This window comes from Aptenodytes patagonicus, chromosome 6, assembly GCF_965638725.1.
Source record: "Aptenodytes patagonicus chromosome 6, bAptPat1.pri.cur, whole genome shotgun sequence".
Lineage (NCBI taxonomy): Eukaryota > Metazoa > Chordata > Aves > Sphenisciformes > Spheniscidae > Aptenodytes > Aptenodytes patagonicus.
This window is the reverse complement of record NC_134954.1, coordinates 46,171,191-46,198,899: the sequence shown is the minus strand read 5'-3', so window position 1 is coordinate 46,198,899 and position 27,709 is coordinate 46,171,191. Positions and strand designations below refer to the sequence as shown.

Genomic DNA, 27,709 nt, shown 5'->3' with positions numbered 1-27,709 from the left:
ATCTGGAAGAACTGGAACGGTGAGATCAGCTACTCACTACTGTGAGTAATCCCACAGGACTGCAATTCAGTGAGACTTGAGTAGAATGACTGTCAGTGAACACACTGTGGGTCACGTGCAGAAAGTATTTGCAGTTAATTTCCAACGAATTTGTCACAGAGGAGGTGCTTAAAAACCCATGCAATTGTGACAGATACTAAATATTTGCAATGCTTGACCCTAGACTGAGCATAAGAAATGGCATGGAGAGAAAGAGATGACATAAGGAGGGAGGGAAGGAAGACACAAGCATGTTATATTTTATAAGACAAGTGGTCATTAGGTTGTCAGCATGGTAATCATGGTTAAGCTACAGAACAATGTGCAGCAACTTCCCATTTACGCTTTCCCTTTTTAATGGAAAAATTATGACATGGTGTCTGTCATACCAAAATCACTCAAAGGACATAATCAAGCAATATCCCACAGCCTGACATATTATTCAGAGATTATAAACTCATCGGAAACGGAAACTCACAAAGTCTTTTTGTGAGTAGGGAAGTGCCTCTCCTCCACTATCTCCAGAGCCCTCCTTCTCTGAGCCTCCTTTCTTCTGCAGCGCTCTTGAAAGAGGTTGTTCCTGATGGTGCGGAGAAAGTGCTTTGCATTCGCCTTTGCTGACATCTATTGGAATGAGGGATAATAAAGAAGGGAGTGAATTTTCAAACAGGTGCTGCCCAGAAGTAGACACAGTCCAAGGCAAAGGCAAGACATAACAAAGCAAAGGTCCACCTGTTCAACAATTGAAGAGGCTCATGGCTGCTGTCTGAGCCCTAGAAGGGGAGCTGAGGAGGATGATGATGCAGGACCATGGGCAAGAGTGGCTCCAATTCTGTCAGGTAAGCAAAACACTCTGCCTGGGCCAAACTCAGGCAGCCTGGAAATGCCTAACACAGGATTTTGGCACTTACAATGATTAAGCTTACAGTCACAACGCTAATTCTGCCTGACTAGTATCTAAGTTCCCTCTTGATCAATGGGAAGAAGTATTTTTTTACTTGCATGAAGTGTTAATAGATACAGCCTTCTGTGCCTCATGTCCTCCTCTCGTACAATACACTAAAACCCACACTTCCATTTGTCACAGCAGTGTCCAGCTCAGTCACAACAACTAAGCTCAGTCACAACAACTAAGCTCAGTAGCCGTATTATCATAGAATCATAGAATAGTCTGGGTTGGAAGGGACCTCTAAAGGTCATCTAGTCCAACCCCCCTGCAATGAGCAGGGACATCTTCAGCTAGATCAGCCTGCTCAGAGCCCCGTCCAACCTGACCTGGAATGTTTCCAGCAATGGGGCATCCACCACCTCTCTGGGCAACCTGTGCCAGTGTTTCACCACCCTCAGCGTAAAAAATTTCTTCCTTATATCTAGTCTAAATCTACCCCCCTTTAGTTTAAAGCCATTCCCCCTTGTCCTGTCACAACAGGCCCTGCTAAAAAGTTTGCCCCCATCTTTTTTATAAGCCTCCTTTAAGTACTTATAGGCTGAAATAAGGTCTCCCCAAAGCCTTCTCTTCTCTAGACTGAACAACCCCAACTCTCTCAGCCTTTCTTCACAGGAGAGGTATTCCATCCCCCTGATCATTTTCGTGGCCCTCTTCTGGACCCCCTCCAACAGGTCCATGTCTTTCTTATGCTGAGGGCTCCAGAGCTGGACGCAGTGCTCCAGGTGGGGTCTCACCAGAGCAGAGTAGAGGGGCAGAATCACCTCCCTCGACCTGCTGGCCACGCTTCTTTGGATGCAGCCCAGGATACGATTGGCCTTCTGGGCTGCTAGCGCACATTGCTGGCTCATGTCCAACTTTTCATCCACCAGTACCCCCAAGTCCTTCTCGGCAGGGCTGCTCTCAATCCCTTCATCCCCCAGCCTGTATTGATACCGGGGGTTGTCCCGACCCAGGTGCAGGACCTTGCACTTGGCCTTGTTAGACCTCATGAGGTTCACACGGGCCCACTTCTCGAGCCTGTCCAGGTCCCTCTGGATGGCATCCCGTCCCTCTGGCGTGTCGACCGCACCACTCAGCTTGGTGTCATCTGCAAACTTGCTGAGGGTGCACTCGATCCCACTGTCTGGGTCACTGATGAAGATATTAAACAGTACCAGTCCCAATATAGACCCCTGTGGGACGCCACTTGTCACCGATCTCCATCTGGACATTGAGCTGTTGACCACTACGCTCTGGATGTGACCATCTAACCGATTCCTCACCCACCGGACAGTCCACCCATCAAATCCATACCTCTCCAGTTCAGAGAGAAGGATGTTGTGGGGGACCGTGTCAAAGGCCTTACAGAGGTCCAGGTAGACGACATCTGTAGCCCTTCCCGTGTCCACTGATGGAGTCACTCCATCATAGAAGGCCACTAGGTTAGTCAGGCAGGACTTGCCCTTGGTGAAGCCGTGCTGGCTGTCTCGAATCACCTCCCTGTCCTCCATGTGCCTTAGCATAGCTTCCAGGAGGATCTGTTCCGTGATCTTCCCAGGCACAGAGGTGAGACTGACTGGCCTGGAGTTCCCTGGGTGGTCTTCCTTTTTTCCCTTTTTAAAAATGGGGGTTATGTTTCCCCTTTTCCAGTCCCTGGGAACTTCACCGGACTGCCACGACTGCTCAAATACGATGGATAGTGGCTTAGCAACTTCATCCCCCAGTTCCTTCAGGACCCGCGGATGGATCTCATTGGGTCCCATGGACTTGTGCACCTTCAGGTGCCTTAGGTGGTCTCGAACCTGATGTTCTCCCACAGGGGGCGGCTCTTCATTCTCCCAGTCCCCGCCTTTGCCTTCTGCGGCTTGGGCGGTGAGGCTCGAGCACTTGCCGGTGAAGACCGAGGCAAAAAAAAGTCATCGAATACCTCCGTCTTCTCTGTGTCCCGGGTAACCAGGTCTCCCGTTTCGTTCCAGAGAGGGCCCCCATTTTCCCTCATCTTCCTTTTATCCCCAACGTACCTATAGAATCTTTTCTTCTTGCCCTTGACGTCCCTGGCCAGATTTAATTCTATCAGGGCTTTAGCTTTCCTAACCTGATCCCTGGCTGCTCAGACAATTTCTCTGTATTCCTCCCAGGCTACCTGTCCTTGCTTCCACCCTCTGTAGGCTTCCTTTTTGTGTCGGAGTTTGTCCAGGAGCTCCTTGTTCATCCACGCAGGCCTCCTGGCGTTTTTGCCTGACTTCCTCTTTGTTGGGATGCATCGCTCCTGAGCTTGAAGGAGGTGATCCTTGACTATTAGCCAGCTTTCTTGGGCCCCTCTTCCCTCCAGGGCTTTGTCCCATGGCACGCTACCAAGCAGATCCCTGAAGAGGCCAAAGTCTGCTCTCCTGAAGTCCAGGGTAGTGAGCTTGCTGTGCGCCCTCCTCCTCGGTGCCCTAAGGATCTTGAACTCCACCATTTCGTGGTCACTGCAGCCCAGGCTGCCCTTGAGCTTCACATTCCCCACCAGCCCCTCCTTGTTGGTGAGAACAAGGTCCAGCACAGCACCTCTCCTCGTTGGCTCCTCTACCACTTGGAGAAGGAAGTTATAGAAGGACACAAACCAATTCTGCCCCAGGAAGTGACTGCTGCAGAACACGGGGTAAGCCCTGACAGACTGAACAGGAAAACAGAAAGAAGACATACAGCATGCCTCCTAGTCATTTCTCAACATGGTAATAACGTTACCACAAGGTGTCAGCATGGTAAGGAAAACAAGTGCTGATATTTCAAATCCCCACTCAACAGACCACTCCCTGATAAAGACAATGTGAAAACTTACCCAGCCAAGGAGAGCATCTGCTGAGAGTGGAAGGTATGGGAAAAGTGGCTTACTACTGATTCTTTTATGTCCCACACAAAGGGTATAAAAATGGTATCTGTCATAGTGAGTAGCTTATATTTTTAATTTTGGTATAGACTTTGGCCACGAAAGTAATATTTACAGGGTTAGTGTTAGAGTAGGGCTTCATAAAGGAAACCTAAGTTCAGTGATCCAGTTGCAATATTGCAGCAACAATGTGGGAAAGCTCAATGTCAGACAGTATAGGAGAGGAAGGGGACTTCATTTTAAGACAAAACTGATTTCACTCACTCACAAGCACTAACATACATGTGTCCAAGTAGCCTTTCCAGCATTCACACACCAAGGTGTATGTATACACATGGTATGGCCATGATGACTTACAGTGACATGGAGGAAAAGAGATGCCAGTTCTCCTTAAGCCTCCTGGGTTCCTCTTGGTGTGACCATATGCTGGTTTTTGGATGTGCCTTTAGCTCCTTTAGGAGCTGGCAGTGGTTGTGATCTTTTGTCCCCTTATTTGGGTGTCTTATAGGTACAGGTCTTGTTCTTTACCTTCACATCTTCATGCCTTGTGATGGCATCTTCAAATGGCAGTTTGTCCTTTGCTTCACGCTACCTTTTGTTTTCCTGATTTTGTTGTCCTGAGAAGCTGTGTGTGGAAGTGCTGTGATCTTGCTGACCAGCTAATCTAGGTTGCATCATCTCCTGCCTTGTTATATCCCTCCTGCCCTTCCTTCTGGTGCTTCCACATCCACACACTCCCATTCACTCTCCATTCACACTGATTTTAATGTCTCTATTAGAAATCTCTACATGAGGAGATCAGTTGCCATTTGATTCTCCTACTTTCTCACAGGTGGAGGATGGGGAAGAATATTTGGAGGAATGAACACCTATCTGTTATTTTTAATGCAGATATTGAGCATCCAGATATAGTTTCTCACAGTGTTAGAATAGGGTTTGGTTTTCAGAAAGAGAACAATGAAGTGGCTACAGTTTAATGTTCCCCCAGACAAAGGGTGAGTGCAAGAGCAGTCTAACTAACATTCTTTAGTTTTGGCACAGACACTGGCTACCCAGATATCTTTCATGTTAATGCAGGGTTTCAGGAAGGAGACCATGAAGTACAGCTTACTAGGGAAACTTTCATGGGTGCTTTTCAGCTCATTTACTGGAACAGAAGAAGATACTGTTATATAGATCCACAAAAAAACCTGTCCACTGCTGTGTGCAAGATCTGGAATCTCCTGCTCAAAGGAGAAGCTCATCTTCCAAACAGAAATTGCCAGTGTTGAACTTCACCACTATTGTGATGAAAGCACAAGTTGCCCCCGTAATGGAGCCCAAGCAGGTGAGCTTAGTTGGGCCCATGCTGCCTCTTTGCGCTGCATCCCTAACTGACAGAGACAAATGAGTCCAAAAGGTTTACAATAAAGTGGAAAAGCTCTGGAATAAAGGAAATTTCATGCAGGAGTTTGTGCAATTTTAGGATGAATTAATTTCTGAATGAGTCCGCATTGGGACTGGGAGGAAGGAGCACTGGGACATACTGAGGGCCCTTTCCGCAGGTTTAAGGACAATCTGCAAATGGCAAACTTGCCATAAAACTCCTTGGGAAGAGGACTTGCACTATGACATTTCATGGCTCTATTCAGTTATTTCAGAACACTCCTTCTAAAGTTAGAAGCCCCTTTTTTTCCTTTCCCTGACACTTTGTTCCCAGATTAATAATGCTAATATATCATGGCCATTACGGCTAATGCACACATAATTTCATACTCAATGTAGTTCAAGAGTCTACTGCCTATTTGCCTACACGAAGAACCTGAACAGGGAAATGAATCAGTACAATGGGACTCTACCTGCAGACAGTGTTCCACAACAGGATGTGAACTCTTATGTGGTTTGCTGAGACGGCCAGTGAAAAAGCAGACTTGGCAAAGGTCAAAATTGAGACACTTCAGACAGCGATACCTGTGAGGGAAAACAGAAGGATTAAGTTACTTCCCCACAAGTAAGGACTTGATATAAGTGAGCTTGATTACGGGAAATCCAGATCCCTCGGTTCTGAAATGCAGAGAAGCACCTTTGTTAGAATAATGACTTTCCTCAGCATTCTCTGAATGCAAGAGTTATTTTGTCCAAATGACAGTGGACTATTCTCCAGAGCCCACTTATGATTTTGGTATTATTTATTTGCTGCATCAAAATTCAGTCCAAGGAAGAAACAGTTGTTCTAGTCTCTTCATTTTTGAGAATGCAGTTACATCTTCATATGCTTGTTATGCACCAGCTTATCTCTATTTGCTGCTCTCATGGAACTGTAAGATCACTACATTATTGATGTAGGATTTGCAACTTTGCAAAAAACTAAAAATGCAAAAAACTAAACCTGCAAGCTTACTATTAGTGAGAAGAGAGTAATAGTAAAATGCTTTTCTGAGCATTCTGATCAGTAGGTAATGGATAGTGTTCTTGTTATACCATCAGGCCATTTTATATGATTACTTACATGAATAAGATGCTAAGATGGATAACTTAACTAGCCAGTTAATACACCTGATTATGGGACAAAGAACTAAGAAATGAGATACATGGATTTAATTGACTTTACCACTGAACTACCAGTTTACCTTCAGCAAGTCTCCATAATCATGTCTGTGCTAGTGAACTAAAGAGAAACAGGATGCAGGCTTGAGCAATAGCCTGTGATGGTTCTCTGTTTCCCTATCTTACTTGTTAAATTAGATTATGTCTGAAGTTTGTTGCTTAATACAGCAGTTAGAGCCTGTAGAGTATGCAAACAATGGTAAGAACTATTTATGTGGATGCTATAGACTACAGTAATTACTGACGCACCTGAGGCCTGTAATAGGGAAAATTTTGCAGACTCTACATCTAGCTTGGTGAGAAACCATTTCTGTGGCTGATAATCTGTAACATGTAGGGAGCCACAGGAGAACAGCAGGCTCCGATCTCAGCCAAGACAGGAATTTTTCTTCAACAATTGCTGAATTCGGAACCTGGAAAAAATACATGTCTCAAGTTCAGCCATTTACTTGAAAAGAACTGGTGTCTCATTTACAATTCCTAATAAAAGCTCTGATATTGGACTCTGCTAGCATAGATTTTCCATTCATGTAAGATGTTACTGGGTTCCAAAGGTTTTGGAATAAATGCAAGAGTCTTCAGTAGTATCTTACTGAGCATCTTTTCTATAGATATAAATCCTCCTGTACTGTGAGACTGACAAACAGGCCTGCCCCTTAAAAGTAGATACTGGTCGATGTTGTATGGTGATAGGCTTGCAATTTTAATCAACCAGCAACATTCAAAATAATTTCCCAGGACATCAGAATTTCACTCACCCCATGGAAACAGCTGTGAGTCGCAATTTCCACACAGGACAGAGTGCAGCTTTCTCCCACAATGGCTGGGATCTGCATCAAGAAGAAAGGCTCAGAAACACCTCAATAAAAACCAGTTGTTCCCATCATGCTCTGCTGAGATGGGGACAGCACACAGATGGTGAAGCATCTATAGAAATGCCATTTTACATACTGTTCTGAAGAAAACCTGTTCATATTCATACCATCAGTAAGCAATTTCATAGTTCAGTATGTGTCAATGATTTGCTTCCAGCTCACTTACTGAAATGGATCAACATACTACGTTGCCATACTAGAATACTGAAGGACACTGGGTTTGAACCTCAAGGGTCATTTTCAGATCCCATTTTCAGTGCCAGTTCAGCTGGAAATACCTGTATGCTAAGGCATTTTTCTGCAACTGCAAGCTATTCTAGTGAGTACAGACATCTGAGGTTTGGAGTCGCTTTAGCAACAGCTGTATGCAACTGTTCCCAGGACCTGTAAGCTCAGGCAAAATGAATGCACAGAGGCACTGATGTGAGTGGTTACTCTGACTGAGAAAAGCTACAGAATTTGATTATTTTACCTACTTTGCGTGGTAGCTTCCTATGTCCACAGAGTGCCCTACTGACCTCAGTCCCATAATGTAATCAAACATAAAATTTATCAACCATGGTTTTTTTTCTCCTAGATTAGGATACTCCTACAAGATCTGTTGTGTAACAGCACTGCAGTGGCATTACCTGATTTAAGTCTGTTAGTAGGCTTCTCAGGGCACCACGGGTAATCAAGGCTACCTTCCCATCAGGGACAGCGTAAAACTGGAAGAAAGCTGAAAACAACCAGAGGAAAGAAACTGGAATCCTGACAGAGCCTGAAGTGTCTTCTAGCTACTTATTCTCAAACTATCTATGCAATGATTGCAGCCTACCAAATAAACCCTTCAAGAAAGTTCCCCTTTATTGTCTAATAGGCACTCAGTGACTGCTGTGACAATACTTTCTTCCTACAGGCAGGGGAAAGAGAATGAAAGCAAGGAAATTATGGCAATTCCTTATTCCTGGCAGCTAAGACAGGTAAGGATGAAGGAAACAATGAGCTCATTTTCATGGCTGTAAGAAAAATATTTAAATATGTTTATACAAGATATGCCCTATTTAAATTGTGAATTGTTAATTCCAAATTGTCATTTGGAAGGACATACACAATATGCAATGGGAGAGTATGAGGCCAGTATGCCACTTGTGGTCCATTTGTTCTCCATTTTGAGCATTTAATTCAGGCAGAAATCTTTTGTGCTGCACATTGCACTGGGCTACCTTTATCTGTTATACTTAGTTCTTTAAGCATTTTTGTCTAATGTTAAAAGGGCTCTAAAAGCTTCCTGGATCAAATATGTAAAATTGTTTTCTAATCCAATAAAATTTAAAACTAGGGGGTTTATGTTCTTTTCTGCTAAGCAAATAGAACTTGGCTTCATTTTTAAGCTCTACTTATCTTAAACTTTACTATGACTTGTTCTGAGACTCTTTATGCAAAGATGGCTATGGATATTGATGGAAAAGTATTCTTCTGCATCAGCCTTTCTCTACAATTAAGCAGTCAACAAAATTTACTTTTTGCATAGCAGAACTGTATTCTCTTTTAAAGTAAAAAAAATTACAATGGAGATTTTCCCCTATGTTCAGTATTTTAGGCAAGTATACAAAATCATACATTTCCCACCTCTGTATTTAGCCAGTAGAGTGTCTCCTGAAAGGGCAATTAGGGCAGCTGCAGCAGACCTAGTTTTGATATAACCTGTTCCAGATCTAGGAAAATAAAACAAGTTACGCTACATTCACCAAGAATATAAAAACTGAAACCTCTACGGAAAAAAAATGTTGCTATGTTGGAAGACAACTTCAAAACTCATGTCCTTTTATAGGTACGTAACTGATGTCACAGTTTAGTGATATTTTATGTCTAGGACCCTTTGTCACTGAACATAACTACAGAGTTAACTGTTCAAGATACCATGCATTCATAAAACAAAAAGACAGCATCGCCTTCAAAGACCTCACAATCCAAGTAAAATATAATTTTACATTTACAGTACATGTCCTAAAAAAATTCTGCTCTTCATTTGTGGAAAGCCTTCCCAAATACGGAAGAGAAAGCAGGATCACAATCCATTTTTTGTAGTATATCATCAGGCAGCTTCACTGTGGCCCCAGATCTGTACTGAGCTCCCCTTGGGCTGATTCCCTTTAATTTTACTGCAACTCAATTTACTCAAAAGGATATATGCAGGAGCAGGGCTTTAGTTTTGACTGTTAGATCATAAAGAATGTAGCTTAATTTAGAACCCAAGTTTGCGACATAGGCACCTTATGAAAAACATTTCTTTATGTGAAGACAAAGCAGACATGAATTGGAAACCATAAATCAGGAAATCCTGGAATTCTATATTTAAGATATCACTTTTGCAAAGCACTGTTGCACTTCAGAATATCATAACATAAAATTGTCTTCAAGAGTCTTTAGATAAACTGCATTTTTACAGAGCATACTGCATAAAGCTGCAATGTAGTCTCTAAAGTATGAGCTGCATGGGAAATTGTAGGTCAAAAGTTTCTAGATTTTGATTTTGCATATTTAGTTTTTCCAGAACTTTCACAGAAAAATGTCCAAGATTAAAGCTAAAGCATACAATCCAAAACCCTTATGATGGTTTATGTAAGCTTATTAAGTAAGCTACTACATAAACATGGAAAAGTCCTTATGTGTTCTTGCCATGAAATACTTTCCAGTGTTGATAGTGGAGAACAGCACTCTACAGAGAAAACATGATTAGAAGAAAATTATAAGAAGCTTTTTCTATCCTATATACATGGCAAGAAACTTGTGAAAATTTTTTTTAAAAAGAAATTACAGCAAAAAGAAAATGACACACTGTCCTAAGAAAACAGAAAAAAAGACCAAGATAGTCCTGTTAAGAAGATTCTTCTAAATTATTTCCCTACAGTGCACACAAATTACAAAATACTCTTGATGTTTCTAGCTTTGTTTCTGTTGTGGTTTAACCAGTGTAATACACCAGTTTATTCTTAGCCTTAATTGATTTTTTTAAGTACAAAAAAATTCATAACATGGGACCTTAAGCAGTAGTGATCATATTATTAATTAATAGTGATTCAAGAATAAGTCCTGCAGACCACTCGCTTTCAGTAAAACACTTTGCTCTGATGTAGAGGGGAATAAATTTCACCTGTAGTGAATAAATTCTACAATGAACTTAGCATTTGTCTTTTAAATCTGATACAATCACAAACCAATCCTGCCTTTAGTGAATTAAGTTATTCACAAACAATACATGAGAAAACTACACTCTGCGAGTTGCTTCTTTATTATTCCCAGAAACTATTTGCTATTCACTGGAGCTAGCTGATCAGCTTAGTTATGAGACAGTAGTTTTGTTTCATAATTGGTTGATGAACTTTTTAAGCTGGAGAAAAATGAATAATGAAAAGTGACTGGCAAATTCTTGACCTGTGCATGGATACTGTCATTCAAAGGCAAATATGGATTCTTTTTCAGGAGTGTATCAAAATATCTTGGCAGTCAAAAGAAGAGCTACTCTCTGTAAAGCTGTTCACAGAAAAAGTTAGCATGGACTGGCAGACATCTAGACTTCCAGATAATTTTGGAAACATTTGACCACTGTTTCTCTGACAAAGCTTTGTGCCTCTTATTCCTATAGCTGAACTACTCCTATTGTGTATACCAAGCAAAATACCATCAAAATGGGAGTGTTTCATACAGAAATGGTATAAGAGTGGCAGAAACAGACTTGGTCTAGCAGAACTTCACGATGGATTTACATCTGTGCTTCCTCTCACCTGTCATACATGGCAGCTAGCAGGCTCAACGTGAATTCAGTGGCTCTTGGATCTACCTGGCCTGGTTTTTCTAATCTCGCCCTTTGGAACAGTTCCATTAGCATTCCAGAGATCTGCTGCACTTTCAGAGAAATCTGCTTTTCCCTCTGGCTCCGTTCACTTGATAGGATGTACTGAATCAGAGAAACATCAATCAAATCCACTGTGGGAAAATTAAGGGAGAAATGAATGAGGATCCCTGCCTTTTCAGGAATGGAAGCTCGACATTTTTTTATTAAAAGTGCCTACCTAAGACAAGTCTGTATGCAACACAAAAAGGAAATAATCTGGGAAAGGTCTTGCTGGGTTTATGGATGTAGCAAAACTTGTGAGGCTACAAAGATAGAATAGCTCAACTAAAATTCCCTGGATGTGATTTTGGGATAGATAGGAAGGGAAGGAAAATAGCATGGTTAACTGCATCCAAATTATAGACCTAACCTTCATTCTATGTATAGATAGTATAAAACTATGCACCATTCAGTACTTCAAACTAAAGCTCACCTGGGACTGCAGAAACAATTTGTGCTTTGATGTAGGCTTTCTCCTCATGCACAAATACAAAGAGAAGGGGGGCACTATGGCCAAGAAAGGGGCAAACAGGCTGTGTTATAAATGTGCCATGGCATAACTAGAATCTGGTGGGAAGAGAGCGCTATGGTTTATTAAAGGTCACATTCAGTACCGCAGAGGCATGATCAATTAAAATTAACATCAGAAGAGAAAGATTGTAGTAGATTGAAAGCTTGTAGGTTGCTGAAGAAGCAGAGAACCTAGACTATGTCATCTATGGCCTTTCCAGTGCCAATGGGAAAATATCAGTGTGAGACACTGGTGAATCTCAATCTGGAAACCCATGTGCAATTCTGGTCACCAGTGTTCAAGGAGGAGTAGAGTAACTGGGATAGATGCTATGAGTGCCTAGAGGAGACATGGAGGACTAGACAACAGAGCTGATGAAAACCAGTACCTGTGTGAGTTGGTACTTCCGTGCTGTGACACATAGCGCCAGGCAGATTTACCATATCAGGGCTGAGGTCAGACTAAATACATTCATAGAAGAGCATGCCCAAATGAAAAAATATGGCCAAGGCCAACAAACTAGTCATCTTTTCTGTGCTACTCTGAAGACCTCACTTGCAATGTTGTGCATTTTCAGCAACAGAGTGTTTCAGGTGGAAAATTCAAGATTTCCATGCATTTTAGCTCGATATGGAATTTACATCCAGTAATTTCAAAGCGAGCTAGGTGACCAGGGCTTTGTTCCATAATTCTTTGCTTGCACAGAATCCTCACTCACTTCAAAGACAGGGAGAATGAGTGCTAGCCAGGGGTTTTCTGGTCTATCATATTTTATTTTGTTCTCATTAATACTTATAGTATTAATAATAATGCCTGTCAATGCATTTTCAACGATCCACGATTATTTCAAATAAATCAACTCCTAAGAAACACATGAGAATTTGACATTTAACTAGAATAATAATATACAGATAAAGATTCATAATTGCCAGCGATGTCTACATAGCAGTGTTGCAGAATGTAATAATAATTTGATTCTCCCATACCTTTAGAATTTTACTAACGTATTTCCACTGACATTCAAAAGGGGAAAAAAACCCAATTTGTATATGAAGTACTATCTAGCTCTTAAGCATTCATAATGCATTCTGAGATTCTCAGGTGGAAAATGAGAGCAAAGTAGCATAATAACTCATGGTGACAGCAACACAAAATTTTTACAGATTATTCTCCCTGTCAAAGCACAGGATTCTCTTCATCTACTAACACTGGCACAGACGTTGTACTGAGCGTAGTTTTAGGGCTGTTCTGTAGACAGAGCTCTGAACATCATTGAAAGCCTCTGTGAAAGAAAACAAACACACATTACAATAGAGTGGTTCATTTAAAAAAAAAAAAAAGGACAGAAAGAAAAACAAATTGTTTAACTAAAAATCAAAATAACCAAATTTGGACTTGATCAAAACCCACAGTACTTTGAAGGAAAATTTTGAAAAAATGAAAAAAATTAAAACTTTTTCTTTTTTTCCAATAGCTTTGTGGGAAAAATGGTCTTCTTATGACCAGTGACATGACAAGTTGTAAAAATAGCATTTAACATAGAGAGCACACCTGCCTCTTTGGCAATAAGTCTATTCATGGACCAGAAAAAAGGATATGCACTGTGCATACTTTTAGCCAAGATCATAAAGAAATAGTATTTCTTCAGGCAAAACAGTTTCTTGATCAGAGATGCTCTTCTACAAGGAACAGTTTGTCAGTCTGCACAGCAGGATTATTGTTTTGGATGCATATTGTTTCAAGCATTAAACAAATTTTCTGTCAAGATCAACATCTGGGACTCTCTCAGAAGAAGATAAGCAATTTACCAAAGCAACTGGCTTTTGACATCTCTGCTTAGTAATCCCAGTCAAGCTGCTTGACTAAATCCCATACCCCTACATGATTTCAGCTCATTCCTTTCACATCACTAAAGGATGTGTTCCTGAGTGGGAAGTAAGGGCTTCCAAACATGACCTATACTTCGTACTTTACACACATACCTAGAACTTCAAGACAAAAACAAAGGCTTCTTCACAATAGCTTTAGAAACTAGAAAGGGATTTATCAGTTATCCTCCTGTCCTCAGAGACTCTTTCTCCCTGTACTTCAGAGAGGAAGAGTTACTCATAGTTGATTAAGGTCAAAGATAAGCAACAAATATGCATAACTGAGTAGAAATAACTCACGAAACTCTCTACCTGTTTAGTCTGGAAATAAGCCAATCTGTGTGCAATGGTTTCCCACAAATGTACCAGACTAATGTTAGTAGTCAACAAATTAAGGGCTCTGCTGGTTCCCAGATGCTGCCATATATACATTTTTATACAGAAATAAGCCGATACCTGCTATACCATCTGTTTAGTCCTACTCTTGTCATACTATGTTTTGTGATATTATTTGGAGATATATGTATAGCATGTCATACAATGTGAAAAATGAGATTTGACTTTCATGCATGATCGGTTCTCTTTCTTCAGTAAACTGATCCAAAGCTCTTTTGAAAGTAACAGAAAGACTCCCACAGTTTTCAGTAGGCTATGGATTAAATTCCAAATGCTTATTTTCAAATACAAATGCTAGAAACATACACGTGATCCAACTCAAACACCTTCCATCTGCAAGATGACTTTCTAAGTGGAGGGAATCTATTTTAGTAGCCATCTGCTACTCACTTCAAGTCCATCCTTACAAAATGTGGCCTCAAAGTAGGGCATTCTGTGCCTGTGAAGCAATAGTTCCAGAATTAATTTGCGAGAGCACACAAGTAAAACAGCAAACAAAGGAAAAAAAAGCCCAAATAAAATACAAAATATTTTAGGATTATTATTTATGAGAGGCTATTTAGGGGCACTAAACTCTTTAATTTCTCATAGGAATGGAGCTTCCCCTTTGGACAGAAAACCAGCACGTAACCATTCTGCAGTGGGTCAAATGTCACCTCAAGACTCATAAACGCCCTTTGTTGAGAAGCTGACAAAGGAATTCCTACACAAATAGAAAAGAGTGCATTGTTTCCTGACATCTCCAGCTAGTTACCTGCTAGTTCTGCATTTTGCGCTACTTGTTACATAGCAGATGAAGTATCCGCTAAGATTTTGCACTCAGAAAGAGAGTGTATGGCCATCCTTCATGCCTACTCTAGAATATGTGAAAAAACTTTATCCTATATTATAAATTAGGGAACATGGCCCCCTGTGTGCCTGGTCATTCCATGAGCCAAGGTGATAATGGCAGGGAAGGTGCCAGGACAGATTCAAAAATAAAGGTAGGACAGCACAGCTGTGTAATTTGTCATTTATGTGTTACAGCACAGAGATTCTGAAAGTGGCATTACTTCACCACAATTCATTAGTTTCTGTCCAAACAGACACAGAAATGTCTCTTGAGAAAAGCTTGAAAAAAAAGGAGAAAAATCCTTACCCTGCAAGTCTGGATCCATTTGAAATGAACAGATGGCATTAGGCGTTCTATAACGAAACAAACCAAAGCATAAAACCACATTTTCTAGACAGAGACATATCAAACCATTCAAATCAAACCTTTTAATCTGAACAATTTACTGGATGCATTTCCAAGATTAAATTAAACAGAATTACATAAAACAACATAATAGTTTTGGTGCCAAGTGCAGAGAAACTCCAGAAAATTGCATGTTCTGCATGCTCTCTGCTCAGGGTAAAGAAGGTATAACTCTAGTAACTGCAAAATTGTATCAGGGCGAAAACAGTCCCCAAAACAAGTTTTAAGTACAGGAAATTGGATCTTTCACTAATGAAGAGTCCAGTGTTTACATACAGGATTACTACACAGTCCATAGTGTATAATATAATTTCAGGTCAGAGAGGGCATACCTTTATACCAGACTCCTCCCAAGATTCACTGATTGCAATTGCTCACAAGTCTATTTTCTAAAATTTTCAAACTGAACTAAAGTTTTCAGCTGAGCTGACATTATTTCTTTTTGAGCTGAGAAGGAAGGGAAAAAGGAAGCATAACCATGAGTCTACTTCTTTACACAACCCTGAAAGCAAAAGTAATTATGTCCCTGATAATAATAGAAACTGAATGTCTCCCCTCAGGATTTATTTCATTAATGCTCTAAACATAAAAATATGAATATGAATTCAGTATAGTAACTATTTTTCAGTTAATATTACAGTTGAAAAACACTAGGTATAACAGGTCTAAGTTATATGAGACTCCAAAGGCCACATATATGGCTTTTAGTGGGGAAAAAAGGGAAATTTGCTAGAATAAATAAAAATTAAATAGTTGGAAACTATCTTAAGCTTAATAAATTTTGTATTAAATCTGAACTTACCCAAACTTTCACTTTATTACATTTTTCCAGTGAGAGTCATTGATCATTTGTCATAAACATGACAGAATACTGGCCAATTAGGAAGCATAAATATTCAATGATCTATAATCATTGAGTCTACCATAAATGTGCTGTTCACCATTTTGATTGGTGAAAGCTGCAAATTTGTGTTTCAGTCTCTAAATAACCTATAAACATTTAAAATGATGGGATACAGATTTGCTTTAATAACGTCTTCATTAAAGACTACAATGCCACAGTTTCTATTTAAGTCCTTTTTTGAAAGAAATACCACTATGTTTCTTTTTTGCTATTCTTCTATTTTCTTCCTTACTAAGGTTTAGAGCTTGGACTGAACCCTGGGTTCTGCAAGACTGCAGTTCTGCCCAACATTTACAGAGGCATGTAAATTTGCTTATACAATTACTCCTAAAATGGGTGCAGCAGTATATGCCTCTGCATAGCTTGACAGAAAAGTCCATGTAGGGAAATCAATGAAATCAGAATATTCTAAGCAATGAATTAAACATAAGTGTTTAGTGAAAGCTACATGTATCAACCTAAAAGACAGACTTACAAACACAGAGCTTGCCTCATGTTTTCCTCCTTTTTTTCTCTCCACCAAAGGTACATAAAATAAAGCAAGAGGATGAATGTAAAAATGCACAGGTTAAACTCACTTAAATTAGAACTCACTCATTAGAATTTGCTCACTCAAATAAGAACAGATCCACTGATGCCACTGAGTTATACAGCATGCATAATCTATTAGCACTTGATACTTACTGTAAGATGACAAGCTCTCTATCCAGTACAGTGCAATATCTAACCTTTAAATTATCCATATGGATAGGCACACTATACTTTTGTACTAGGGTATTCATGGTCCCAAAGTTAAGTATGTGTTCATGTGTTTTACCGAACTGGCTGTCATTGTACAACATCATAACACCATACCCATGAACCCTCCCTCCAAAAAGTTATGAAAGGAATTATGAACATATGTACAGTTTACATTTTTTATATGCAAAACTCTATGGAGAGTCCAGATCTTGACTGCAGTAGGAGTGCTTGGGTGAAATGAACAGGATCTACTTCAGTGTTAGCACATCTACTTTATAATGAACATCATATGAAAGTAGAACCAGCATCTGCCTGCCAAAACATCAAATCTGAACTAACTCTGCTCATTGATACACTATTTCAGTCAGTGTGTTGTATTTCAGCTACATGTGCCCTTTATTAATAATTAAAAACACTTCCACAAAAAAAAAAAAGGCATTTTAAAATTAATTACAAATGTACAGGAAATAAATTTTTACAATTATAAATTCCGATCCCATTAACACAAATACTGTTATGTGCAGAACAAGAGTAGCCTTATTCTTGAATCCTATTGGCATGTGCAAGATTAATGTTTGATTACTTATATGTATTTTGTTTGCCTATACAGGTTCCTAGAACATGTACTTTAGCAAATAAAATGCATTTTTAAACATGTTACATACTTGTTAAAGTACAGAGAAAGACTAATCAGATCAAGTAAGTGTCATGGTTTAACCCCAGCCAGCAACTAAGCACCACACAGCCGCTCGCTCACTCCCCCCCGGTGGGATGGGGGAGAGAATTGGAAGGAAGGAAAGTGAGAAAACTCGTGGGTTGAGATAAAGACAGTTTAATAGGTAAAGCAAAAGCCGCGCATGTAAGCAAAGCAAAACCAGGAATTCATTCACTCCTTCCCATCGGCAGGCAGGTGTTCAGCCATCTCCAGGAAAGCAGGGCTCCATCACGCGTAACGGTTCCTTGGGAAGACAAACGCCATCACTCCGAACCTACCCCCTTTCCTTCTTCTTCCCCCAGCTTTATATGCTGAGCATGATGTCGTATGGTATGGAATAACCCTGTGGTCAGTTGGGGTCAGCTGTCCCGGCTGTGTCCCCTCCCAGCTTCTTGTGCACCCCCAGCCTACTCGCTGGTGGGGTGGGGTGAGAAGCAGAAAAGGCCTTGACTCTGTGTCAGCACTGCTCAGCAGTAACGAAAACATCCCTGTATTATCAACACTGTTTCCAGCACAAATCCAAAACATAGCCCCATACCAGCTACTATGAAGAAAATTAACTCTACCCCAGCCAAAACCAGCACAGTAAAGCAGAACTCTCCCAATAGATCAATTGACTTGGTCACAGAAGCCTTCCTTCTTTTGAAATCAGACAACGTATGATCAACATTTTAAATATGCATAAAATAAACTACAATTACTTTTGTTTCCTGTGAAGGGTGAAAACATTCTATGTTGTGTTCAAAGGCCAAAATTATTGTCTCCTCTTAAATACAGTAACAGTGCTTACCTTTCTCTCAGCTACTTACTAAAGGCCCAGAAGTCAGATGACACCGCCAGAGAAGTCCAGTAGTTTTATAGCACTTCAAAGTTGACTTCAAGACACAGTTCTAAAGGTTTTGCTTTAAATGAATGCTGTTCAAAACAAATGCCTGGCAAAGGCCCAGATCAAAGTATCAGGTAATAGTCTAAGCAGTCAAAACAGAGAACACTTATTAATTAGTAATAAATATCCTGAATTATTAAAGATAAAACTTCTTTGATCTTTGTTTCAAAGCATTTTTTTCTTATGGTTGGAGTGCAATATTTCTAAATTGAGGGGCCTTTACTAAGCATCTCCCAGTTGCTGAGAAACAGTGTTGCTACAGAGACTGAAAATGAGGTGGAAGCTGGCACAATAATGCAGAAAGCACAGTGTGCTGTAACAAACAGTTGGTGCAACTACACAAAGAGGAAAAATAGTAAGTCCTAGTGGTAATGTCCTAGAATAAGAATTGTTCAGACCAACCAGAAAGCTTACACACTCTTCAGTACACCCAAATGCTAGGGTTTATGCAGAATACATATAACATTTGTAAGACATACAATTATCTTCAAGACCGTTTTCATAAATTTTTCCACAGTTACCCTAACACCCAGGTAGTAGGATTCATCAATGCTATGAATATCCTGCATATATAGCATTACTCAATAACTTGTGAGAAAATGTGTACCAGAAATCACATTACTTACAGAAAACCCAAACTTAGTGGTGACTAAGTCTATCACTGTGTTAAAACTGTAACCAACTTTGAATATGTTATCATATTTTAGCTTTCCTATAATTTTTATTCTTTCTTTCTCTCCTAAGCAAAAGCTAGGAAAAGAAACCTTAGTTTCCATTCTATTATGCTTCCATGAGGAAAGATCTGAATTTCCCTGCAGGCCACTAGGCAAATGTAATAGGAATTATTTAGGATACAAGAGACATTCAAGACATTTGTTTTGTTTTTCTCCTCCCAACCTCTGAGAAGAAATTCTTTGCCTGTGGTTTTCAGGTAGTGACTAAGTCCGATAAGTCTGTAGAAACAGTTAATTTCCTTCTCATTAACAGCTGTGCAGTGTTGGTGCTTGAATTGCAGTCTGTTGGAACGACTTTCTCCACAGGTAGAATAAAAAAATTCAAAGAGTAAAAGACTGCCAAATCATATTCCATATAGAAAAAAAAAAAAGTAAATACACATTAGAGAAGCTAACTTTTCCTCTCCTGTCTTGGAGGAGCTATGGAACAAACCAGGTAGTTTGTAAAGACTACCGGTAGCATCCTTCCCTGCTATGCTCTCCTGAGGCATCTGCCTCCAGATGCTTCTCAGAGACTCAGCCAATTTTCTGTGCATACACAACTAGAAACTAATTCCCTGGAGACCACTTCCTCATGAAACATATGATTCCTAACCACTTTCTTCAAGACTTTTTACAACACCTACCTCTACAACTCCCATATGAACTCTTCCATGAAGATACTTGTAACAGTAATATCTCAGTTCCTGTAAATGTTGCTTCTCCCATATACATTTCACATAAGAAACTACACTCTTCCAACTCCTTTGCGATACCCCAGCTTTCTGAGCTCCTCTTTCTAATACCAGTGAGACACCCCTCCTCATTCTGTCCATATCAGCTGATAAATAACAAATAAACTCCTCTTGGTTTCCTCATGTAAGAAGCAGTCTACCCCTGTTCAGAGTTTGAACCTCTACTTGAATAGAAATAATTAATTTATTCCAACTGTATGTATCTGATTAAAAGAACAGGAAACTTTTTATTTTGCTTTAAACACTCACATCTGACAAAAAATTAGCAAGTATAATAATATTTCATTTAACACAGTGTTGTGGTTTAACCGGCAGGCAGCTAAACACCACACAGCCATTCGCTCACTCCCCCCACCCCGCAGTGGGATGGGGGAGAGAATTGGGAAAAAAAAAAAAGTAAAATTTGTGGGTTGAGATAAAGACAGTTTAATAGGACAGAAAAGGAAGGGAAAACAATAATACTAATGAGGATAAAAGAATATACAAAATAAGTGATGCACAATGCAATTGCTCACCGCCTGCCGACCAATGCCCAGCCAGTTCCTGAGCAGCAATCGCTGCCCCCCCCGGCCAACTCCCCCCAGTTTATATACTGAGCATGACGTCACATGGTGTGGAATAGCCCTTTGGACAGTTTGGGTCAGGTGTCCTGGCTGTGCCCCCTCCCAGCTTCTCGCTGGCAGGGCGTGAGAAGCTGAAAAGTCCTTGACTAGTGTAAGCACTACTTAGCAACAACTAAAACATCGGTGTGTTATCAACATTATTCTCATACTAAATCCAAAACACAGCACTGTACCAGCTACTAGGAAGAAAATTAACTCTATCCCAGCTGAAACCAGGACACACAGTCTCCATCTTTTAAGACACCAAAGACATGCAAGTGAAAGTGGTTCCTCAACAACCCTGTTTAGACAAGGACTTAATTGCATGTTTGACTTAAAACATATGAGTAGTTCCCATGAAACTCATGAAATAAATAAAAAACATTGAGACAAAAATGATCTTGTCAGTAAGGAGATGCATGCAGTTAAATTTTTGTGTTAAAAATCAATTTTGCCTGAGAATATACATTCTTACACAAGTACTGTGTTTCATTACATCTGAAACAAGAACTTGGAGTTCTAAAACTGCTACTCTGTGTGTGACATTCTTGCTCAAAATTGTCTTAATATGAACGTTTTAAACATTAAAAGATGTTCTTGAAACAGTTTATTGGTTTGAAGAAATAAGTTGTTGGATGTAAATGAAATCCTAGACTCATTAAAGTCAGTAGGAATTTTGCTTTGGTCTTCAGATTAAGAATATTATATTCACACTGTTTTTGAAATATTTTTCTGCCTACAGATTTCCAGGTTTTTGATGAGGAAGATACTGTAAAAGCTATGATGATGTTTAGCCTTTCTTTGTAGTTTGCTCTTTTGAGCAATGGAAATGTTGGTTTAATATGGGAATTTTCTCCTCCAGACAACTCTGGCTAAAGTGAGCCAGTAGGCAAGGTTTCCATCTCTGTAAAAAAAGCAAAAACAGTACATATTTTTGCCAACCTCCTAAAATACTTACACACGCAAGGAGATAAGCAGGGCGCTTAGGCAATCCTTGAATAGTACAGCACTTGATATTAGTGTCACAAGAGCAGGCCATAACTGAGCAGTTAGCTGCTAGCAGTGGAAAGGCCCTCTGCTTAGTGTTTAAAGCAGCCACAAGAAGAATGGGACAGCTCTACAGAAAAGCAGTGCCATACAAGTAGAGAGCAGACAGGGAAGGACATTCCTGTCTGACTGGGAATCTCCCGTCTGGGTTAATCAAGGTCATGATTAGTGGAATAATTAAACTCTGCATTTATCAAGAAAATCTTATCGTGTCTGTAGTCTTTTCCTGAGAAACAAGCATGGGTAACCAAAAGGCTTATGCACTCACTAAAGGCCCTGGGCATCAAGCTTCAAATAGTTTCCCCATTCTTCAGCCTGCCCTTAATGCAGAAGAACAGCTCATCATATGGTAAGTGCTGATGTAAAAGTACTGGAAAGAATCTGAAGGAAGGGAGAAAGAAAACTAACTAGGGAAAAGGCCTGTAGGACCTAAAAGTAGAAAGAAATGGCTAGAATATTGGGAAACTGCAGGGATTTGGGAACCTGAGAAAAGGGAAAAAGTGAGAAAACAACAATAAAACACACTTTAAAGTTCATCTGTTCTTATTTTTATGAATGATTCTTCTTTCCTTTATATAATCTTAAGAGGATAGAGAACTTGAAAAGCAAAATAGGTAGGAAAAACAGCACAGACAGACTTGGGAGAAGATGTGGGTTTTTTATTCTGCACGGGAAAAGTAGATTGTGGATTAAGGGGAGTTTTGCCATGGTAGTACCGTGTAGCCTATAGCCTTCCCACATGCTCCTAAATATTAGGAAGGGATATTGGAGTTGTTCTATAGATTTTTAGTTGAAATTTCTCATATTGTTGTGCATTTTAAAAAATTAAGTCATGATAAACTTGGTGTGTCTTTAACAAACAAAGCGAAATTGCTTAATAATTTATAACGTGGGGATCTCCAAAAGATCTTTCATCTATTGCAATTGGAAGAAGTGGCAGATGTGGCTGCCAGTTATCGAGATTGCCTTCTCTATAGTAAGTAGGAATATCTCTTTTTTTAGCCTACTGTCTTTGGGTGTCTCAACCTTTTCTTCTTCTGACTGGCTTATAGACTAAAGATGTTGAATTAACTGTTTGGTACTGTAACAAACAGAAAAAATGAGAAGTTTTAGTTCCAATTTACAGTATTTTTTTCTCTGTTAGAAATTAAATTCATTATTTCCAGATAGTAAAGAATAGTAAAGTATAGCAAAGAATAGCTTCAAAAACATAGTAGGACATATGGTGAAAGTGCTTTTCTAATAATAGTTACTTGGGTTAGAAAGATTTTATATTTACTAATGACCTAAGATAAAATGTGTCATGCTAAACATATTGTTTATGCTCAGCTTTTATATTCATGATCTGTGAAGGACACAACTGAAAATTATCAAAACAAGGTTGCTACCATGCAGGCTTGCCCTTCCTATCATCATGCCCCAGGCGTGGTCAGGATACATTGGACAAGCACTTGTTATTTATGTTCCTTCCTGAAGGATTTTATATCCATTTGAAATGAAAGGGACATAAAGTAAGAATCCATTACTTGAATTCTCACTTAAAACTTGATCTCATCTTTTATGGGGAGAAAAACCCACCTTGACACAAATATTTTTTACTAGTGATTTTATCAGCTCCATACGGATGCATTTCTTTTATTTCCTTTAGTGCAATGAGCTTTTCCTGAATGGAAAAAAAAAGCAGTTTTAATATCACCCATTCTTTTCATCCACTGTAATTTCTAGCATAAACTTAAAATATGTTAAATTAAAATAATCCTTATGTGTTACTAGTATGACTGAAGATCACAAAATTTGATTGAAGCTAGAATGTAGAGTTTGGGACCAGTCTTTTTAGTATTTTAATATTTAGTCAAATTAAATTCTTTTTGTCTCACTAAGTCACAAGAAGTTCATGATGCAATTACTGCTGATTTTGTATTTTCTGAAAAATCCCTAATTCTAGTAAAATCTGGCCTTCATTCATGCAGAGTCACAGCCATAAGGATCCCAAAAGATATATCTCCTGGCATAGAACTACTCTGAATAACACACAAGCAAAATCAACATCAGCAGCATAGAATGTAGAAACATTAAATTAAAGATATTATTTCTGTTTTGCACAAAGCCTGCAGAACTTGGGGGTGCAAATTCTACACTTACATAGGTAAACTTATTTTATCATCTCCTTTTTGGGCAACAGAACAGTAGTCTGTTCATTTCAATGTATAGATACTACCTCACACTTATAAATACCTGGTATTTATCATGCGTAAGTGCATGTATGCAGTTTGTACGTCTAACATTTGGAGTAAAGGTCTCAGTATCCAAAGTTATATGGCAACGTACCCATAGGTGGTAGAATGGGCATACTATAGATACAAGAAATCATCACCTGAATCAGCTCATGGGCTAAGCGTCCCAGAACTTCTTGGGTCGCTTCATTAATTTCTAATTCTGTCATGACTTCCCAGTTACCATTCTGGAACCTCACTGGCATAGAGAAGACAATCCCTTCAGGAACGCAAAATTGACCTAAAGAAGAGGGAAGAAACAACCCAAACATATTATTTCTGATTAAAAAACCACATCCTCACCAGTGTCAAGATTAAGTCCTACAGACTTGCAAAAGTCTGCAACTGTAAGATCTTAGTATAAACGGAGACTGCCTTTTTCAGTGTACAGTTCAAAGACTAAAGAGTTCCCCTCTTACTGTAACTTAGTATTTTAGCTAAATGTACATGTAACAATTTTACATCCTAAAAAGGGGAAAAAATAATTTTTTTATTTGATACAAGGGTTAAATGGCTGTTGTGAAACATTCCATTTATTGGTTCACATAACTACACAAGAAGAACATGCTTTTATAGCTTAGGCTCTAAGAACTATAAAGAGTCCTTGCATAAAACACATACACCAGCAAAGCATTTAAACTAAAAGACTAAGAGACAATCTGCAACAAGACAATATTAACCTAAAAGATGCTTGTGAGAAGTGAGTATCAAATCACAAGCTCTGGAGAGCAAAATTGCTTAGATCTGGAGGATCTTATGCTGAAACAAATTCTCAGCCTCCCATTATATCATGATTTGTTTTACAAGTTTTTATTAAATTAAAAATCTTGATTAAAAAAATAACATTATACTTACTGGGGAAAGCTACAAGAGAATATGTGAAGCAAAAGTAGATTTACCTTTAGTAAGTATTCCCACAGAAACGATCTCTCCAGGAGGAGAGCCGTGATACCAGTATCTCAGTACAGTGGCTACCGCGTGAGCAGGTAACATTCCCACACAATGACAGACCCGGGAACTCAGTGAACTCTGTGCAGATAGAAATTCTGAATGGATCCATTCGCTACCAACAAAAAAGGGGGGGGGGGGGGAGAAGAAAAAACTAAGATGACTGGAGGAAGAGTAGTTTTCTAGAGGAAAAAAGAACTAAACCTGAGGGAAGAAAATAGTCAAAACTTATTCAAACTTCACTACTGAAGGCAAGGCACTTAAAGACAGAAAAAATAGGGTCTAACAAAAAGTGGCTCAAAAGGTAACAACAAGCACTACTTATCTATGAAAGTTAGGTCATTTACTCAAGTCATAACCTCTATTATTATTATTTATATGTATTACTGTCTTACGTAAGAACCCAGCCATGAACCATAATCCCCCTGGGCTAGGCACAGTACAAGTATAGAACAAAAGAAATGTCTGTTGTCCAGTAAATGCTAGGTTTAGATCAGAGTTCCATATAGCCAGGCCTGAGTGCATGTCACATCTGCTGCCCTCTCACTCCACCCATCCTTTCTCTGCTACTTCTCTTTCCACAAGAAGCCATCTAGCTGCCAGGTAACCTTTTTACATATGTTAACAAATAAATTGTCTGTTTTGGGAAACGGACAACATTAGTGTGATCAGGCCGTACGTTCAATGGAATTCAGGTACTTCAAGATGCGGATATATGTTTAGTATTATTTCAAAGTTTCTTCATGCATACTAGACATCTAAGTCACTACCTGGACTTTCATTACTTCTTAGAGGCTGCTCATGATATGATAGAAAAGAAACACACTTAATATGTAGGAAAATATAGTTATAAACAAAGTTGGCAGGAGAGTCAGAACTATGTATTGCACTAGGAACTACTCAACTTCTTTTGCAGACTGAGTACTTCAACTTGAGTTTTCCTTTATGTACAGTGCTAGTCAGTAAAGACAAATCTTGAAAACAAAAACCTTTCTTGATGTTTATTACACAGTTCAGATAAACATAGGTTAAAAGCCGTTATTTGGTTTTACTTTAAAAAAACAGATCTGTACTGTACCTATCATAAATCATATTCAACAAAGGACGTGGAAAATTAGCTGGGCCCCAGATAGCACAGTCATATCCATAAAGTTTTGCATGTGACAAATCAATGTAGTTACAGCCAGTAATATTGCCCCAAACAATCACGTCTTTAACTCCTGTAACAGAGGAAAATATGTAGATTAATGAAGAGACAGACAAATACTTTCACAACATAGGCTGGACTAGATGACCTTCAGAAGTCCTTTTCAAGACGAATTATTCTTCAATTCAGTGTCCTGCCTTGATAGCAGAAATGATTTGATCTGAAAAAATGCAACAAGGTTCTTCATAACTTATGAAACCTCATCACAAGCTAAAAAAGGAACTTTATTTTATGTTATTGTACATAATAGACAAAACCTAGTAAACACTTAGCTGTTAAAAACCAGAACAAATCATATTGCAAACATACAGCAATGTTCCTTTTAAAATCCTGTACACGCAAATACAGAATGCCTAACAGCAAAAAATAATTAAAAAAAAACTTTTTTAATTTTTAAAAACTGCTTCAGTGCAAAAGGAATTTCTCAGATAACCTGCTGGTATGTTATTCAGCCTATTAACTTACTTTTCTATTTTATTAGGCTCCAAAATATCTAGATTTGTCATTAATGACCAGTTCCTACCCCTGCAACATTGAAAGAATCCTGATGCTGAGCAGGCTGTTGGAGCACACCTTTGCTGTGCAGTGCAGAACCATGCAAATATAACCAAGCTATAACAATTGACCTGAGAAAGAAAGCTAATGAACCCAGAAATAATACTATCACACAGTTCTACTATACTCCCGTTATCTGCACAGCAGTATGCTGTCATGTTTGTTCACAGCTAGTTTGTGTGTCTCCAAAATAACAATGCACTGCAGAGTGCAAATGCAATCTTGAAGTCCTAGGTCCTGATCTGCAACACAACTCAATCCTTCTTAGCACATTTCCAGCATGAAATACACACCAGAATGGCAGGGCTGCATCCAAGAGTTAGCAAAAGAATTGACATTCATGGGATCAGGCACAGATCCAGATAGCGGTAAGCACAGGGAACGGTAGCACCTGCTAGTCACACCCTGGCATTCTGTACAGCCATGCAATTCAGTGGGTGCACTGCTATGCTTGCACTTCTGCATGCACACCAACAGTGTTCTGCAATGAAATATGTACTCTCGAAGGTGTCCATCCACTGAATTCCCCAAATGCTACCAGAGCACATAAATATTCACCTGTTGCATTCATACTCAGCTTCCTGGCCAGCATGGCTTTAGCTGCACTTTCCCAGGATGTTGCAACGGCAATGACATTTTCAGGCTTAATGGACTTGCCATATGTCATAATCATCATCGCCTTAAGGTTTACAAAGGTTTTTCCTGATGAAATTACTCTGACCCCACTCTTGGCATTCTTCTCAATCAGGGGAGCATACACTTGACAGATCTCACTCACTTCTCTGATGTAGTTCTCAAGGGATTGGACTTCATGGTTTAAGACGACATCATCAAGAACAATGATAATATCAGCTTGAATAAAAGCCTCATCTATTTCAGTGTGCGCTGAAATACTGTGGAGGAGTGGGAACGCCATGTCTTCAGCTTCCATTACAATACCGCAAAGAATGTCCTTAAACTGGTCAGTGTCAAGCAAATGGATACTGATTTCTGTCGTCATCCCAAACACTTCTCCATTGGCCAGCAGAGGGATCAGCTGATAACAGATTGAAGCTGATGCACTGATAAGAGAATGATATAGAAAAATTATAGTTAAACATGAACCACTGCTTGTTTGGAAGTATTACATAAATAAACATGAAGATTTTTCTTTTGTATTTGATTATGTTTAAAT

At 39.4% G+C, this 27,709-nt stretch overlaps 2 protein-coding genes across 4 annotated transcripts in view; both read right to left on the bottom strand.

The window, feature by feature from the left end:
- Positions 1–15,188, bottom strand: part of DYTN (dystrotelin) — a 121,055-nt gene extending 105,867 nt beyond the window's left edge. Inside the window, exons 1-9 of the mRNA XM_076342417.1 lie at positions 15,091–15,188; positions 12,896–12,970; positions 11,068–11,269; positions 8,912–8,997; positions 7,930–8,018; positions 7,184–7,255; positions 6,675–6,838; positions 5,678–5,789; positions 518–663 (exon numbers count right to left, since the gene is read on the bottom strand). Coding sequence (XP_076198532.1) covers positions 518–663; positions 5,678–5,789; positions 6,675–6,838; positions 7,184–7,255; positions 7,930–8,018; positions 8,912–8,997; positions 11,068–11,269; positions 12,896–12,970; positions 15,091–15,109 — 965 coding nt within the window. The 5' untranslated portion in view covers positions 15,110–15,188. The remainder of the gene's footprint in view (positions 1–517; positions 664–5,677; positions 5,790–6,674; positions 6,839–7,183; positions 7,256–7,929; positions 8,019–8,911; positions 8,998–11,067; positions 11,270–12,895; positions 12,971–15,090) is intronic.
- Positions 15,189–20,694: 5,506 nt separating this feature from the next.
- The window catches only part of MDH1B (malate dehydrogenase 1B), a 60,926-nt gene continuing 53,911 nt past the window's right edge, over positions 20,695–27,709 (bottom strand). For all 3 annotated transcript variants that reach the window (XM_076342405.1, XM_076342406.1, XM_076342407.1), the window contains 6 exons: positions 27,094–27,596; positions 25,852–25,993; positions 24,725–24,888; positions 23,927–24,066; positions 23,131–23,215; positions 20,695–21,409 (listed from right to left, as the gene is read on the bottom strand). In XM_076342405.1, the coding sequence (XP_076198520.1) occupies positions 21,378–21,409; positions 23,131–23,215; positions 23,927–24,066; positions 24,725–24,888; positions 25,852–25,993; positions 27,094–27,596 (1,066 nt within the window). In that variant the 3' untranslated portion in view covers positions 20,695–21,377. The remainder of the gene's footprint in view (positions 21,410–23,130; positions 23,216–23,926; positions 24,067–24,724; positions 24,889–25,851; positions 25,994–27,093; positions 27,597–27,709) is intronic.